General features: G+C 53.1%; 1 protein-coding gene across 13 annotated transcripts in view; it reads left to right on the plus strand.

Moving 5' to 3' along the window:
• Positions 1–13,008, plus strand: part of CACNA1A (calcium voltage-gated channel subunit alpha1 A) — a 285,808-nt gene that overhangs the window by 263,412 nt on the left and 9,388 nt on the right. For 9 of the 13 annotated variants that reach the window (XM_033133775.1, XM_033133773.1, XM_033133764.1 and 6 more), the window contains 4 exons: positions 55–205; positions 3,814–3,941; positions 5,212–5,308; positions 8,690–8,795. In XM_033133775.1, the coding sequence (XP_032989666.1) occupies positions 55–205; positions 3,814–3,941; positions 5,212–5,308; positions 8,690–8,795 (482 nt within the window). Of the gene's footprint in view, positions 1–54; positions 206–3,813; positions 3,942–5,211; positions 5,309–6,128; positions 6,226–8,689; positions 8,796–13,008 lie in introns of all 13 variants that reach the window. The other 4 variants (XM_033133765.1, XM_033133769.1, XM_033133771.1 and 1 more) reach the window with 1 other exon arrangement.

The following is a 13,008-nucleotide window of genomic DNA, read 5'->3' on the forward strand; positions in this document are numbered from 1 at the left end:
GTTGGTGTCCAGGGCTGGATGCCCAGGTCCCTGATGCCCCCTCTCTGTCCTCAGGAGTGCCACAGGGGAGGCTTGGCACAACATCATGCTTTCCTGTCTCAGCGGGAAGCCATGTGATAAGAACTCTGGCATCCTGACTCCTGAGTGTGGCAATGAGTTTGCTTATTTTTACTTCGTTTCCTTCATCTTCCTCTGCTCGTTTTTGGTGAGTCTGTGGACATGTGGGGGTGGGCCGCCTAGAACTGGCTCCTCTCAGGGATATGGGTTTCTCTAGAATGTGGCTATGTTGCAGACTTGCTCCCTCCAAGCTTCTCTGAGACAGCTAGGATCAGACAAACCAGGGTTTCTCATCCTCAGCACTCTTGACATTTGGGGCTGGGTCATTCTCTTTGGTGGGGGCCATTCTGTGCATGGCAGAATGTTTAACAGCATTTTTGGGCTCAAACCACTACATGCCAATAGCACACACCCCACTGCCCTCCCAGTTGTGACAACCAAAAATGTCTCCAGACATTGTCAAATGTCCCTTAGGGAAGAGGGGCAGAATCTCCCCCATTTGAGAACCACTGGGTATCCTAAGGGAAAACCCAGTAGAGCTGAGAGTTGGTCCCAGAACCATTTAGTTGAACTGTGGGAGACTCCCACCTGCTCTCTGAGAGCTGGATACCTTCCTCTGTACAACCAGGAGGCAGGAAAAAGTCAGCCACATAAACATGCTCAGGGGGCCGGTGGACGGGTGGCTCAGTTGGTTAGAGCGTGAGCTCTGAACAACAGGGTTGCCAGTTCGATTCCTACATGGGCCAGTTGGCTATGCCCTCCACAATTAGAATGAAGACAATGAGCTGCCACTGAACTCCTGGGCAGCCAGATGGCTTCAGTTGGTTGGAGCACGTGCTCTCAATCACAAGGTTGCCGGTTCGACTCCCCCAAGGGATAGTGGGCTGCACCCCCTGCAACTAAGATTGAACAATGGCAATTGGACTGGGAGCTAAGCTGCACCCTCCACAACTAAGATTGAAAGGACAACAACTTTGACTTGGAGCTGATGGGTCCTGGGAAAAACATACTGTTCCCCAATAAAGTCCTGGAAATACCAAAAAAAAAAAAAAAAAAAATTCTCAGGGAGCTTGGGACTTTGAAAGGTATCAAATGGGTTTTCACTAGTAAAAGATAAATTTGCTGGAAGAAGGAATCTCATAGCACCCAAAGATAAGGAACACTGCAAAAGATTGAAACCAAGAACCAGGGGGTAAAAAGGATGAATAGGTAAACAAACAAAAAAAAATAGATAGATAGAGTTAGATAGATAGGGAATTACAGCAGCTGCCTGCTCCATCCTGCTTTCTCTTTCTCTCTCATTCTGTCTGGGGCCTCATTTCTGCAAACCATTTTTGTTCTCTGCTCTCCCTGGAGCAGTCTGAAGAACAGACACTGCTGGGTATTTTAAGCAGAGGGGATTAAATATAGGGATTAGCTGCACAGGATTGAAAGAGCAAACAGACAAGCTGAAATCACCAGGGATTACTGACTGCAGGAATGCCAGGGCTGGGGTATTAAAAGGAAAAGAGGGTGTTACTGATGGACCCAGCCACCCCTGGCACTAGCTGTCTGCTGCCCCAGGACAACTGCGGACAGTACTAGTTTCCTGTGGCTACTGTGAGAAAGTACCACATGGCTTACTTAACACAACAGAAGTTTTTGTTCCCTAGTTCCTGAAACTAGAAGTCCAATCAAAGTGTTGGCAGGGCCATGCTCCCTCCAAAGCCTCTAGGAGGGATCCTTCCTGGCCTCTTCCAGTTTCTGCTGGCGCCAAGCATTCCTTGGCTTGTGGCAGCATGTCTCCAGTCTCTGCCACCTATCATCACATGGCCTCTCCCTGTGTGTTGGTGTTCACATGTCCCTCTTATGAGGACAGTAGTCATACTGGACTTAGGGCCCCCCTAATCTGATATGGCATCATCTTAACTTGATGGCATGCACAAAGATCCTTTTTCCAAATAAGGTCACATCCACAGGGACCGGAATTAGGATTTGGACATATCTTTTGTGGGGGACATAGTTCTACCCACAACACAGACCCTTGCAGGAAGCAGAAGGAGTCTCCTCTCCTCCTTCTCTCCTCCCAAGTCTGGCCTCCTGATTGTGGTTCCCACTAGCCGATGGAAGAAGCCAGCTGCCGAGGGAGTGTAGGAGAAGTGGTTTGTAGATCCCGGGCCAGGCAGCAGCATCTGTCAGCAAAAGCCCAGCACACCCACCCTCTTCAGACCATGACCTCACACCGGGAGACTTACATCCGCTGACCCAGAGGGTCCACTGTTCAGTTCCAGATTCCCCGAAGAGAGTCTGATTGGGCCATGCCAGCCCTTGGTCAAATGGCCACCCTCGTCCAAGCAGCTATGGGCACATATAGGGTCAAGCTCTTATAATGCAGTCCATCGAGGTAGGGCAGGCACCCTAGAAAACATCTGTAAGACTTGACCATCAGCCCCCTCCCAGGGCAGGAATTTCTGTTTTGCTCTCTGCTGTGTAACCAGCACCTAGGACAGGGTCTGGCACACAGCAGGTACTCAATCATGAAATGATGAATTAAAAATCGAGTCACTAAAATTAAGGACATGTAGAATTACAGGTCATTTATTAATCACCTATTGTGTTTATATCTAAACATTTGTTTAATGCCTGCTTTATGCTAGGCACTGGGGACTTAAGGGGAGAACGCGGTTCTCTCAGTTTGCAGGGGTGCTGGGCAGACAAGTCAGCACACAATAGCACAATCTTACATGTGTTTTGATGGGGGAGATTCAGACTAAGAGAAGGAAGATTTCAAAGAGTGGCCCACGGGGATGGTGAGCAGGAATTCAACCACATAGTCATCAAATTGGTTGCAAGTAACAGAAACTGACTGAAGCAAAATATGCAATTCATTAACTTGTATAACTGGAAAGTCCAGGTGAGGCTGGATCCAGGCAAGCGGACCCCAACCTCTTTGCTGTTCTCCTCCACACTGGCTTTATTCTCATACTTCTTATAGAGGCAAGATGGCTGTCAGAGTGCCAGAAAAAATCCCAGGAAAGGCTCTCATTGCCACTGTGGGTCACGTGCCCTCCCTAACCAATCACAAGCCTGGGTTATAGGACCACCGTGAGATATGGAGCCGTGAGATAGGGGTCAGCCACACCAAACCAGAGCACCTAAGTATAAAGGAGGGGGTTCCTCAGATGCTGTTACCCAAAGAGACATGTTCACTAAAGGAACAACATTTGCAAAGGCCTGGAGGCAAGAAAGATGCAAGCTCCCTGTGCTCTACAGACTAGAAGAACACATGAAAAGGAGCTATCAGAGGCAGATGAGGGCAGGAAAATCCATCCATCCATCCATCCATCCATCCATCCATCCATCCATCCATCCATCCAAGAAATGTTTGCTTACTTTGTGCTGGGGCTGGAACACGACAAGGTTTTTGCCCATGTGGAGCCTTCACTTTGGCCCTAGTGGGAGCCAGGCATGGGAGGATTTGGGGTCATGGTGGTCCCCTTAGTGTTAACCCGTATTTCACTTGGCTTCTCCTCCCTCTCTCTCTCTGACTCTCTGTCTCCATCTTTATCTCTGTCTCTCCCCCCATCTCCATTTCTCCATCTCTCTGTCTGGGCTCCTTGGCACATGTGTCTTTCCTACTTGCCCTCCCTCCATCTCTTTCTCTGTCTCCTTTTCCCCTCTCATCTCCCTCCGCCTCTCCCTCTGGGCCTCTGTGTATATGTGTTTGGATGGGTCTCACTGTCCCCCACCCCCTCTTGGCCCCCGGGGTCCCCACAGATGCTGAACCTCTTTGTCGCCGTCATCATGGACAACTTTGAGTACCTCACTCGAGATTCCTCCATCCTGGGGCCCCACCACCTGGATGAATACGTGCGTGTTTGGGCCGAGTACGACCCCGCAGCGTGGTAAGGAGTCACCCCGAATCCTCCAGCCACACCATCCACCTTTCTCTGGCACTGGAGCCCAGACCTTGGGACGTTGGGTCCCTGGGGAGCTAGCAGGCATCTCAGGGCAGTCAGTCGAGAGGAAGGAGATCAGAATCAGCATCCTCTCACGCCCCCAGTTAATGCTTTGGGTACCACCCCCACCCAAGCCCCAGGCTTTCTGGGAGATGAGGGAGGGGGTCAACCATGAGGAGGTCACCTCCTATGAGTCTCTCCTGCCCCTCACGATGAGGCCTCCAGATGGTGAGGACAAATTTGCCAGGCCCCAGGGAGGAAACCAGAGGCCTCGCAGCTTCAGTTCTCCTGGGAGTGTGGAGAGAGGGGCTGGCCTAGCTCCCTTGGCAGACAGGATTGGCTGCAAGACCACAGTGGTGGAACTTAGCTCCCGCTGGGATCCCAGGACCCTGGAGCAGGTGATCACACAAGTCCAGGGGATAGGACACAGAGCCTCAGTGGCCTTTGCATCTTCATGATCATGAGAAGCGTGAGCTCTCCCATCTGCATAGGCACCAGAGTGCCCCCTTCTGGCTGACAGGCGGTGGTGTCAGAGGGGTGGCTCCATCCTGTGCATGTGAACTGAGCTCCTGCTCAACACCAAGCATTTGCAGGACACTTGCAGGACCCTCAGAGGCGCCATCCTAATGCTTAGAGCCCATTAGTCACTGACTGAAGATTCTAGTTCAGTCTGGGCTCAGGACCTGAGAAAGCATTAATGGGCGCCCTCTGCCGCCTAAGCACTGGAGGGGAGGCCTCACGAGGAAAGCAGGGAGGCCTGGATCCTTGCCATCCGTGCAGCCCCAGATAAGTCCTCCGTGAGACCGAGAGGCTGGGGTGAGCCGCGGTTCTGGGACTTGACTTTCAGCTGGTTCCTAACTCTTCCTCTTTTGATTTTAGGTCACAGCAGTTGGATGCTGTCCCCATGTCCTCTATTCCACGAGCTCCCCCCCCCCACCCCAGTGTCGCCCATGTAGATTGTCGAAGGGGGAGGTGCAAAGGAGAGCCCTTCGGGAGGTGCCCCCCAGCCCAGATCTCCTGGCACACCCTCTGTCCCCTGGGGTCTGCGAGTGTCTGGGAATGTCTCAGAGACCTTTACTCATCCCAGGTCTCCCTGATCCTTTCAAGCCAGGGGGTCCCCAGCGCCTGGCAGCACGACTTCCCTGTGTGTGCAGGGAGGCAGCGTGGAGGCAGCCCGGCCCCTGTGCCCCACTAACGGCCTCTCTTCTCCTTTCAGCGGTCGGATTCATTATAAGGATATGTACAGTTTATTGCGTGTAATATCCCCCCCTCTCGGCTTAGGCAAGAAATGTCCTCATAGGGTTGCTTGCAAGGTTGGATTTCCACTAAAACCTGCTAGCATCCGTGGAATGAGTGTGGCTTGGGGTTCTTCAATATATATATTTCATATATATATATATATATATATATCTCCAAAAAACGGAGCCATCTCTCTTTCTTGCATTAAACTAGAAAATTCTTTTAGCCAACAGAATGCAGTCACGTAGACTCAGTGAAGCATGGGACATGCCTCTCCGTTCCCTGCAGCCATTCTGCTTGCTCTTAGCTGAAGCTGCCCATCCCAGGGTCTCAACGGCACCCCAAATCAGACACATCCAGGAGGGATCGTAACTTTGCTTTGCCCTCCCACCGTCACCTCCACTCTTTCCCCCTCCAACCTTGGCCTCCTGAAGCCCCCAGCCCTTCTTCTACCACCCCTGGCCCCTCCTCCCCACCTAGGCCCCCTCAGAGACCAGCCTCAGCCAAACCAGAGAACTTTGCCCAATTTTTAAAATAACACCAAACCAAAGCATTGCTCCAGGCCCTCCAAAATGAGGGGGGAGAATCATTCCCTCCACATTCCACCAGAATCTTAGCTCAGAGTCAAAACTGAATCTGACTTTTCTCTTTTCTCTCTCTCCCTGCTCGTGAGCAGTGAAATAATCTTTTTTTATTACCTTTTCTTCCATTTTTTTCCTCCTCTTTTCCATTTATTTGAAATTACCTATTTTATTGTTCTCTGCATCTTTCTCTCTCTATTTTTTGGCTCGTATGGTTTTTGTTTTTGTTTTTCTTCTGTTTCTTCCCCTCCCTTCACCCACCCTTCCTTTGGTTCCCCGTCCCCACTCCCGTTTTTGTTTTCGGTGCTGCCAGGGGCCGCATGCCTTACCCGGACATGTATCAGATGCTGAGACACATGTCTCCGCCCCTGGGTCTGGGGAAGAAGTGTCCGGCCAGAGTGGCTTACAAGGTAGATTACCTTTGCTGACCACCGACGTCCGGGCACTGGGGATTTTTCAGTGCTGGCCAGGAATAATCAGCCAAGTCTCTTTTTCCAGCATTCCTCCTCTTCTTTTTTTTCTTTTTCTTTTTTCTTTCCTCCTCAAGTAAATGGATCATGACCATCCCTTGACTCTAAGCAGCACACTGTGTCCGTCCTTTCTGATGAGTGTGTCTTGGTGTTTTGAGACTCCATTATGGCCGAATGGCAGGGGGAGGGGGAGGGGAGCCCCTAGGTTCCCTTGCACCTGGTCCCCTGAAACCAAATTGGACACAAACACACTTCGGGGGGGTTGCCACCATGCCTCCTTTCTGCCCGTGCAGAGGAGCCCCACGCCCAGGCCAGAGCAGGTACCTCTCAGCAGGGGGGCTTTGGCCCCCAAAAGGCAAGGCCCTGGCTCCATCTTTAGTATCTTAAACCCCCAGATCCAGCAGTGCCCCCCCATGCACACCTGAAGCTGATCTCTGACATAGGGCCTTGGGGATCCAAGACCTCCCAAGGAATATCCACAGCCTCTCTGCCCCTCCACCCTCCCCTCTGGAGTTGCTTCCCCAGCCCCTGTCCTTATGCCACCCATCTTCTCCCCCCGAGACACCCAAACATGCCTCTCCATTGTTCCAGAGTGGGCAGGCGGGCCGCAGCTGGACCCCTGGACCGTGGCACCCTGATGCAGGCCATGCACGCTGCCTTGGCGGGAGCCTGGGGCGGGCAGGCACCATGGCCGTCCGGGGAGGTGGTGCATGCTGGCTGAAGGAGCAAGGGTCCTGCCGCCAGGTGGCTGGGCCAAGCCACCCCTCTAGACCCCTGTCCCGGAATCTCCCTTGACACCCAAGGACAGATGCTCTGTTTTCTCCAAGAAGTTCAGAGATGACCTGTATAAGTCCCGCGTCCCCTCCACCCACCAAAAAAAAACCCCAAAGATTACCTCATCATCCCATTCTCCCATCCACCTTGGTCCACCCTGTGTCTGCAGGAGTTTTCCCTCTCCTGTCAGTGTCACTCCTGCCTGGCGTAGCTGCCTCCCCACACCCTTGTTCCTTTTCCTCCCTCCACACACCACTCCTTCCAAGTCAAGACCTGGATGAAGCAACCCTACCAGCATCTCAAAATCCCTGCGCCTGTCCCTTCTCTCTCTAGTTGTCCTCTTGTCCGTCTTCTTGGTCTCTGCTTGCCTGAGAGAGTGAGAGAGTGTGTGTGCGTGTGTGTGCATGCACACACCAGTGCACACGTGTGCACACACAGGAGAAAGGAAGAGCCCTTTCCTTGCTGGCCTCTGTGCAGGGCCACCACAGATCCATAGGCACTTTGTGCAAATTTAGAAAGAGCATCTTTTCCACAGAACACTTTACCTGTTGAAAAATTGTAATCCAGTAATGTGGTAAGAACCACTTTTCTGCTGGCAGCTGGGAAGTTGTCATTTAAATACATAAATCCATGATTTCTGAGACAGGAACCCCTTTGTGCAGTGCACAACCTGCACAGCTGTGCACAGTGGCCCAGTGTGTGTGTTTCTGTATCCACTGCCTCCCTCCCCACCCTGCCCCACCCCGTCTCTCATGTTCTCCTCTGGGTTTGCCATCCCTCTCCCCATCTCCAACTCTGTGTTTCCTGCTGACATGTGTCTGAATCCCCAGATGAACCGCAAACTCACCCTCAACCCCAGTCTCCATGCCACCTCAGCCTGGGCTGGTACACACCAGCCCAGCATGCTCTCCCATGTCACCAAGCACAGGGGCCAGAGCCCCTTCCTGGGATACAGGGAATCTTCTTCCCTGGGCCATGGGAACACCCCCTCACCCCTGCCCCCACCATCGCACAGAGCCAAGACTTGCCCTGAGATACACTTTCCACGGAGCTATGAATGAGTCTCGAGATTCCGTCTGCATGCACCCGTCTGCCATTCTGTGTGTCATGGCTGGTCTCGCTGCATGTCTGCAAGGGGCCCGCCCCATCAGAGGGGGCCACCTGCTTGCTGCTTCTCAGAGAAATGATGTGGTCTGTGCCCATCTGGTCTGGTCTGGGCCAAGCGGGGGTGGAGGCGGGGAGCCAGCGGCCCCAGGCAGCTGTGGCCGCGGATCCCTCTGCCTGGCTGCTGCATGTCTTCTGTGATCCGGCTTGTACGCTTCTTCTTTGGGATCGGAATGGAACGGAGCCGTCCAGAAGAACTCTGGGGCAGGGCCTACCCAGATCTAGGGTCCATCAGGTGGGAGAGGAAGGGGCAGGGGCCCATGGCATAGGAAAACAGTGCCCTCCCTACGGGCCACCAAGGGAAATCGGGAAATGGAGCACTGGGACCAGTAACCTGAGGGTGGGGAGCACCGTAGCTGCTGCCTTCAGAGTTCTTCCTGGGGCTCCCTGGGTAGGGTGGGTCTGGTTCACGGGGAGTGGGGAGGGGTGCTTGGGAATGACTGCCCTTGCCTTTGGTTTTCTGCAGAGGCTCCTGCGGATGGATCTGCCTGTCGCAGATGACAACACCGTCCACTTCAATTCCACCCTCATGGCTCTGATCCGCACAGCCCTGGACATCAAGATCGCTAAGGGTAGGGGGTGGGGGTGGGGGCCGAGGGGTGGGACAGGGTGGAGGCGGGACCTTGGAGGGGAGCGCTGTGGGCAGCTAAGGATCCCTGTCCCTGCCTGAAATGAAGGAGCCGCTGCCCCATCATGGTCTTCACTCGCTCACCCATTCATTCACTTGGCAAATGTCTAGGTTGTGCTGCCTGTGCACCAGCCACTACTCTAAACATGGGGAACATGGCAGCTTACACTTCCAGTTGGGGAGGCCTCCCGTAGGAGGTACTGAAGGAGGTGAGGTGATGAGTCACGTGGATACCTGCTGGAAAAGTGCCCCAGGAAGAAGGACCAGCAGGTGCAAAGGCCCTGGGGTAGGAGGTCACTTGGGGCTGTGTTGAACTGACTTGCCCTCTGAGTAAAGGGGGCGTAAGGCAGCATTCGGAGAAGAGGACGGACCTGATGCTCCTCACATCTGAACAGGCCCCTCTGGCCACAGTGGGGAGAGGGGACAGGAAAGAAGCCAGAGTGGAGGCCACTGACCTAATCCAGATGAATATAGGAGGGTGGCTCTGACTGTTCAGATTCTGGACATTTCCTGGGAGCTGAGCCGACTGAATGGCCAATGGATTCAAATGTGGAGCATGGAACGGGTGTAGCTAGAAGGAGTCAAGGCCACCCTTGACTTGGGGGCGGGGCTGTTGCCTGTGATGAGGTAGAGGCGAGGGTAGGGGTGAAGGGAGGGCAGGAGGTCAGCATTGCCTGTGGCACATGAAGACATGGAGTAGACAGGGGGCTCTCGACTTACACTTCCAGTGAGGGGAGGGGGTGCTTCCTGAAAAGGTTCTGAAGGAGGTGAGCTGAAGAGTCTTCAGTATGGGCCGGAGATAGAAGTCAGGAGGCATGATGCTAACAGATTTTAAGCCAGGAGACTGGCTGAGCTCTCCAAGGGGATGAATGTGAACTGAGAGATCCCAAAGGACCAAACCCAGGGCCACTCCAGTGTGAGAGGGGACTGACAAGTTGTGGCCAGGAAGGTGGGCAGAGACTTGGGCAGTGTGAACTCCTGGAGGACATCTCCAGAAGGAGGAAACCAGTGTGTTGGGCTGCCCAGCAGCCAAGGAAGATGAGGAACAAGAGTGACTGGTGGATTTCGTGAAAGGTCAACACTGGTCACCCTGACCAGGGCAGCTCTAGTGGAGAGGTCGGGGTCCCTGACCTGGAGTGGTTTTCAGAGGCCTGACAGCAGATTAGATGTGACTTGGCAGCTGATGGAGCAGCAGGTCAGAGAGAGAGGACACGATCAGCAGAGAGAAGGAAGTCAGGAAACGAGCTGGTGCTGGCGGACTGGGTGTGTCCTCCAGCAGAGTTGCAAATTGGGGGGCTGAAGATGGCAGTGAGGCCTACACCCAGCTGAAGCCACTGGGTTGTCAGGAGGAAGGCGGAGCAAACTTCAGGGACACAGGCTCCTTCCAGGTTCCTAAGGGGAAGAGGAGGCGGAGGAGCCAAGTCCGGAAGTTGTTGGCGAGGGAGGTGAGCAGCTTCTAGTGGGACGGTAGCTGGTGGAGGGAGTGAAGTTGAGGACAGGTATTGTTAGAAGTGGGAAACATGCAGGTGAAGGTAGAGAGAGCAGGAGGAGCCACCAGAGAGAATGAGAAAGAATCACAGGGAGTGAGGATGGGGCTCAGGGGACAGCAGAAGTGGGGGTGGGAACCAGGCCCTTGTCCGGCACAAATGGAAGTTAGTTTCTTGTGCAACAAGTCAGAGGTGAGCAACACAGAGCTGCCAGGCAGCTGGGCACACATCACCGATCGGGCCCAGGTCCTGTCTGTATTGTGGCTCTGCCCACCCCAGGCTGTTCCCTCATCAGCATGGTCAAAGCTGGTCCGGGTCCAGCCTGGGGAGGTGAGGAAGCGCAGGCTGAGCAGCACTTTCCTTGTGATCACGTGGGAAAGTCATGTTCTGTGGGCTCATCTTGCCCATCTGCCCTGTCCTCACTATGAACCTTGGCAGGCGACCTCACCCTCTCCAAGCCTCAGTTCATGTATTAGCTAGCTATGCCGTGTAACAAATGACCACAAATGTAGCAGCTTAAAGCACACCCATTTATCAGCTCATAGTTCTATAGGTCAGAAATCCAGGCGGGCTCAACTGGGCTCTCACTAGGTAGAAATCAAGGCTAGGGTCTTCTCCAGAAGCTCTGGGGAGTACGTGGACTCATCCCAGATGTCTCCATGCCTGCCTGCCATTCTCTGTGCCCGCGTGGTTCTCTGCCCTGACATGCCACTAGCTGCAAGGGGATTTCAGCTTCAAAACACAGGAATGCCTTTTGCCCTTGTCTCAGAAAAGGCCAAATCCAGGCTAACCCCACTCAGGGCCAGCCCAGATTCTCATTCAAGACTCCACATGGCTGACCAGCCAAAGGGCACTGTCTCATCCTTTAATCCCTTCAAAGACCAGGTTCTGTCTGAAGACGAGTTCTGCAATGGCCTGGAAGATTCTGGGGTGGGCCTCCTGGGAGCTGAAGGGCTTTGACCTCCCTGCGCCAAAGAAGGGTGTTCTGGCAAGTTGTTGTCTGCCTGAGACTGGTGGCCATGTTGGCCACAGCTCATGGAATGAGGGCCTTCACTGAGTGCCTGCTGTGTGTCCAGTGCTGTCCTCAGCACATGGGACACGACAGTGAAAGGCAGGCGAACCTCCGGCCCTTGTGGCGCTGCAGGGAGACAGGCAAGAAACAGTAAAGATGCTAAGTCGAATATCTAACGTGTTTGAAGGTAAGAAATACTGTGTAAAAAGAGATAGCAGGGTTGAGGGTTGGGGAGCGAGATCAGGGGTTAAACCCTAAGTGAGCGGTTCTCAACCAGTGACCGTTCTTCCCCCAGGGACATTGGGTAAAGTCTAGAGACATTTTTGATTGTCACAGCTGGGAGGGGTCTGGTGCTAGTGGCCTCTGGCATGTAAAGGCCAGGATGCTGCTAAATACCCCAGAGCATGCAGGACAGACCCTGTGACAGAGACTCTTCACCAAAAGGCCTACAGAATGAAATGGGGGAGGGGAGGACTTTTGGACCATAAACTCCTGTCCTAGGAGCCCCAGTGTTAGTAATTCTGTAACTGGAGGAAGAATACACCTGGGGTTCATACTTGAGCGAACCGTATGACCACAGCTGACAGCCACCTGGAAATTCTCTAAAGATTTTCCCTTTGTTTAAATGTAAAGGACGGTCCTGAACGCAAGGCTTCCCAGTGAATTGAAGCAGAAGGAGCCTAAGGTAGTGGTTCTCAACTGGGGAGATGTTTTTCCCCCAAGGGGACACTTGGCAATGTCTGGGGACAGGTTTGGTTGTCGGGACTTGGGGAAGGGGACTTGGTATCGAGTGGTTGCTGCTCTATATCCTACAATGCATAGAACAGCCCCACAAGCAGGGATCCGGCCCCACGCGTCCGCAGTGCCAGCTGAGCCCGAGGAACACTGCCCTGACTCCCTTACCTAATTCAGAAGCCAAGAGCAGCTCAGGTGGCTATAACAAAATACCACAGATCGGGTGGCTTAAACAACAAGAATTTATTTTCTCGAATTTCTGGAAGTCCAAGATCAAGGTGCTGGCCAGGTCGGTTTCTCCTGAGGCCTCTCTCCTCGGCTTGCAGACGGCCAGCCGCCTTCTTGCTGTGTCCTCACACAGCCTTTTCTCTATGCGTGTGCACCCCTTGTGTGTCTCTTTCTCTCTCATAGGACACCAGTCCTGTTGGTTAAGGACCATCCTTATGACCTCATGGAACTTTACCTCTTTAAAAGTCCCATCTCCAAATATATTCACATGGGGCTTAGGGTTTCAACATGAGTTTTGGATGGACATAATTCAGTCCATAACAGATGTCTTCCTTTTCTCCACTAGAAACAGGAAACGTCTATGCTGTAAGGAGAGAGCAATTTTTAACAAGAAATGTCACGTTCTCTTCTTTCCCTTCCCATGTGTCTGAGAAGGAACCAGAGACCCCTGGCACCTTGCTTAGCTACAGTGGACGGGAAATATAGCTATAATTCCAACTGCTTCCCATTTGGAAAGAAAAACTCATCGGTTGGTGTTGAGTCTTGAGAGCCCAGCTACACAGCATTTTCCAAAGGGTCTCCCACAATAGTTTTGACCTCCGAACCTGAGGCCAGGCCCACAGATCAGCCCCAGTGACCAGATTCCCCTGCAGCATGCCCTCTCGTGGGTGAGATAGGGAACAACATGAGACGAT

The sequence above is a fragment of the Rhinolophus ferrumequinum genome, chromosome 18 (assembly GCF_004115265.2).
Source record: "Rhinolophus ferrumequinum isolate MPI-CBG mRhiFer1 chromosome 18, mRhiFer1_v1.p, whole genome shotgun sequence".
Taxonomy (NCBI): Eukaryota; Metazoa; Chordata; class Mammalia; order Chiroptera; family Rhinolophidae; genus Rhinolophus; species Rhinolophus ferrumequinum.